Here is a 4,316-nt window from a genome sequence, read left to right as displayed (position 1 = left end):
CTATGTGGGAAGCGTGTGAGCTGATTTCTTCAGATTTAAAAAAAAAAACGAGGAAACTCTTGTCAAGTGTTTATTATCCACCTACAAAACCATGGTCAAATACATGAGGTGGCATTCTTTATTATGTCTTTACAGCTTGCACCCTCCAATTTTCTATATATATACCTTCTGCAACCCCCGTTCAAACCAAATCCATCTCCACTTTCAACACACACCCCACTCTCTCTCTCTCTCTCTCTCTCTCTCTCTCTCTCTCTCTCTCTCTCTCTCTCTCTCTCTCTCTCTCTCTCTCTCTCTCTCTCTCTCTCTCTCTCTCTCTCTCTCTCTCTCTCTCTCTCTCACACACAGGAATCGAGATGTTGTCTGCAAAAGCCACGTGCAACTCCCATGGCCAAGATTCATCCTACTTCCTGGGATGGGAGGAGTACGAGAAAAATCCATACCACCAACTTAAAAATCCCAACGGTATCATTCAGATGGGCCTCGCCGAGAATCAACTCTCATTCGACCTTCTGGAATCATGGCTCAAGAACAATCCTGATTCAGCCGGATTCAAAAACGATAATCATTCACTCTTCAAGGAACTTGCCCTCTTCCAAGATTATCATGGCCTTCCTGCTTTCAAAAACGTAAGCTAGCTCATTGTTTATCTATATTATCATGATTGAATAGCTACCTCTTTCCTCTTTTGATATATTATTAACAGTTACATGTTTCTTATTAATTTTGCAGTCATTAGCCGATTTCATGTCAGAGATTAGAGCAAATAAAGTAACATTTGATCCAAACAACCTTGTACTCACCGCCGGAGCAACCTCCGCCAATGAAACTTTAATGTTTTGTCTAGCTAATCCCGGCGAGGCTTTCCTCCTTCCCACCCCATATTATCCAGGGTGAGTTCATGTTCACTAAACTACCTCATCAATCCGCCGTATTTCGACTTTAAGGAAGTTAAACTGATCAAATTTATATTGTTATGTTATAGGTTTGATAGAGATCTCAAGTGGAGAACTGGAGCTGAGATAGTACCTATCCACTGCTCGAGCTCAAATGGTTTCAGAATCACCGAATCGGCCCTCACAGAGGCATACGAACAAGCACAAAAGCAGAACCTGAAAGTGAAGGGTGTTTTAGTCACAAACCCATCAAACCCATTAGGGACATCGCTAAGCTTGCATGAACTCAACCTTCTCGTTGACTTTGTCTCCTCCAAGAACATCCATCTCATTAGTGACGAAATCTACTCCGGCACTGTTTTCTGCTCTCCTGGCTTCGTTAGCATCATGGAGGTCCTAAAGAACAGGGACCTTATGAACACCAATGTGTGGAAACGCGTTCATATTGTTTATAGCCTTTCAAAAGATCTCGGTCTCCCAGGGTTTCGAGTTGGAGCTATTTACTCCAACGATGATATGGTGGTCTCAGCTGCAACGAAAATGTCGAGCTTTGGGTTAATTTCTTCTCAAACTCAATACTTACTATCAAAAATGCTATCTGATAAGAAATTTACAAGAAATTATCTATCTGAGAATCGAAGAAGGTTGAAACAAAGGCATGAAATGATCGAAAAGGCCCTACAAAAAACCGGTATCAGATGCCTCAAAGGAAATGCTGGTTTATTTAGTTGGGTTGATATGAGACACCTATTGAGTTCACAAACTTTTGAAGGCGAAATGGAATTATGGAAGAAGATTGTGTATGAAGTAGGGTTGAATATATCACCAGGTTCATCATGCCATTGTAGTGAACCTGGTTGGTTTAGGGTTTGCTTTGCCAACATGTCAAAAGAAACCCTACTTATAGCCATGCAACGTCTAAGTTCTTTTGTGGACTCCATGGCCAAGAAAAATAATCAGAGTGGTCGCCGGCATCCACTGAACGGAAATTTAAGAAGATCAAAGTCGTCACTGCCCAAGTGGGTTTTTTCACTGTCGTTCACCACCGCAAAGTCAGGGAAGGAACGATGTCAGATGTGATAATAAATTGACAACAAATAGCTAAAACTTTGTTCGTTTGTTTTTCTTGTGATTGGATCGATTTTTTTTCTCAATATACTTTGTATATATTGAGTTCTGAAGATCATTTTTTTTTTGCCTTTTGGGGGGGATTATCTGGTGCAGAGAAAGTGCATAATGTGTTGAAATATCATTGTCCAGATACTTAATTATAGGACTTTACAATTAATTAAGTGTTTTTATTACAATTAATATTGCTAATTTTATGTTAAACATGTCATTTATTCTGCATTTATTTTAGTTACATCATTAAGTTTCTAAGATACCATGTTAAACTTTGAGTAGGTTAATTAAAATCACTTAATATCGATAACTATAAAAAGGTTTAGTTTAAAGAAAAACTGAAATAATATATTAAATTGTAATTAAAGAAAGAATATATAAAATAAATCGAAGTCAATATGTTAGGTCCATTTTGACTTTGGGATTATAATCGAGTCTTTTAAAAAGATGATCAGTATGAAGTATATGGCTATATGCGGCTAAAAGCCAATGCGGCATCCTACCAAGCACAGTATTAATTATGTATTTAAGTGTGTGGTCGTAATAATTTTTTAATCAAAACAAAATATTTGATTTTTTTCAATTAATTACGTGACTATTCATTAAAAGACGCATAGGACGTCAACAAAAATGTGAACGGTATTTTAGGACTTTGGCTTGATGAAGAATGGAGATTGCATAATTTACATTTTTATTAACTGTTTTCGGTCAAATTATAATTCTTATGATACTTATAATTAATTAGAATTAATGGTTTGGTCAACTAATTTCAGTAAAGGATCAATGTGGATGAATATATAAAGAGAAATATATATGAACAATGTCAACCTCATACACGATAACAAAAAGACACAATAGATAGTCAAACATATTTTGGATCTATTCTTGCTTGCGGATGAAGGCAGATGAGTCATGAATGCTCTCCCGACAACAAAGCAATTTTGGCCAAACACTCTTGTCAGCTTTCATTTTGTCAAACTTTTTAGTTGCATCCTTCTCTACAAAACAAATGGCAAAATTGTGTGATAACAAATTAGGGTTTCATGTGATTCAATTTCATTTTACTGGATGTGGGTGTCAAAATTAAAGAAAAGAAAAAGAAGAATCAAACATATCTGTCATATAAGGTTTTAGGACTAACATCTTTTTAGATACCCCTGTGGTGTTTAGTGCTCTAAAATATGATTTACTTGCATATATTGAAGTATTACAGGGTAGTAAGATTTGGGGGTATCTGGCATGGAAATGCTTGAAGTTTCACCTACTGACTCTACTATTTGTTGTTATGAAGGCCATCAGACTTGAAAGATTTGGTCGGATAATCAACTTTTCGATTGTTAGGCATAATATAATGGAGTTGACATGAAATTATCCATTGTTGAAGGAATACGAAAGTGAGAAGTCAACAATCCTAATTTTCAAACATTCTGAAACTTTACTTCCTGAACGTAATCAGGATGCCTAAAAGTGCAACAACATCATAGTACAATAAAAAGAGTAGAAGAGGGAGTTGAAGTTCTGAAATGGGCTACAGAACCAAAATTGCAAGAGAGAAGGTGTAAAGGTGAGAAAAACATAAGGAAGAGAGGGTGGAGTAGTGACGAAGTGTAAACACGATGAACACAAGTGTATAGAAACATTAAAGAAGACGAATAATTTTTTTTACCGAGACAAGTGCTTCATTTGGGGAAGGAGAGCAGAGGAGCAACAGTTTTGAGCAGAGATGGGGAACTATGGAAGATTTTGAAAGAAAAAAAAGTCTTACTGACTAGGCAAGAGGCAGCGACAAAGCATAGGTCGCCGACTTCCCTTTCTAGCATAGATATAGTACGAGGGTTTAGGAGGTGATTGTATAAACCAGGGTTGGTTTTGTGCTTTTTGGCTCTTTGGTGCCTTCACGACATTCATACACTACAAGAAATATGATCAATAGCGGTAACAACTATCGCGACAACACCAAGTTAGATGCACTTGGTGCCGCCGTTATAGTTGTCGCAGCTATTGTCATGTTCATCATTTGTGTGTTTTGGTTTATTATTCGTATGCTTTGGTTCAAGTTAATCCAAGTCGTCGATGTCTTTAATACAATCCAATGGTTGTTAACTTTTGATTTGTGCAATATAGGGTACGTCAATAGGAACGACGCCCTGTTGCCGCTAATGCTCCCTTCAAAGCAAGATCTGCGAGAATCTCTCACAACATATGTTTGTTTCGCCGCCACTGCCTCTTAAGTTTTCATTTCTATTGGTATTTTCATTGATAAAGAAACCGTCGCTATTACTTCTGAAGTATAATATG

At 37.2% G+C, this 4,316-nt stretch overlaps 1 protein-coding gene across 1 annotated transcript; it reads left to right on the top strand.

Moving 5' to 3' along the window:
* The first annotated feature begins 204 nt into the window (after window positions 1-204).
* On the top strand, window positions 205-2,184 carry ACS5 (ACC synthase 5). Its single transcript, XM_079079385.1, has 3 exons — window positions 205-629; window positions 733-893; window positions 986-2,184. Exons 1-3 carry the CDS (start codon window positions 357-359, stop codon window positions 1,974-1,976), a joined length of 1,425 nt encoding a protein of 474 aa, XP_078935511.1. The 5' UTR covers window positions 205-356; the 3' UTR covers window positions 1,977-2,184.
* Window positions 2,185-4,316: the final 2,132 nt, after the last annotated feature.

Source organism: Lactuca virosa, chromosome 2, assembly GCF_052849685.1.
Source record: "Lactuca virosa cultivar CGN04683 chromosome 2, Lactuca_virosa_CGN04683_v6, whole genome shotgun sequence".
Classification (NCBI taxonomy): Eukaryota; Viridiplantae; Streptophyta; class Magnoliopsida; order Asterales; family Asteraceae; genus Lactuca; species Lactuca virosa.
The sequence above is the reverse complement of the archived record's forward strand: the minus strand, read 5'-3'. Positions and strand labels throughout refer to the sequence as shown.

Excerpts from the sequence above, each read along its gene's own strand:
- ACS5 (XM_079079385.1), top strand. The coding sequence starts at position 357 with ATGTTGTCTGCAAAAGCCACGTGCAACTCCCATGGCCAAGATTCATCC. Across the intron at positions 630-732 it reads GCCTTCCTGCTTTCAAAAAC|TCATTAGCCGATTTCATGTC; the intron begins GTAAGCTAGCTC and ends TTAATTTTGCAG. Across the intron at positions 894-985 it reads CCCACCCCATATTATCCAGG|GTTTGATAGAGATCTCAAGT; the intron begins GTGAGTTCATGT and ends GTTATGTTATAG.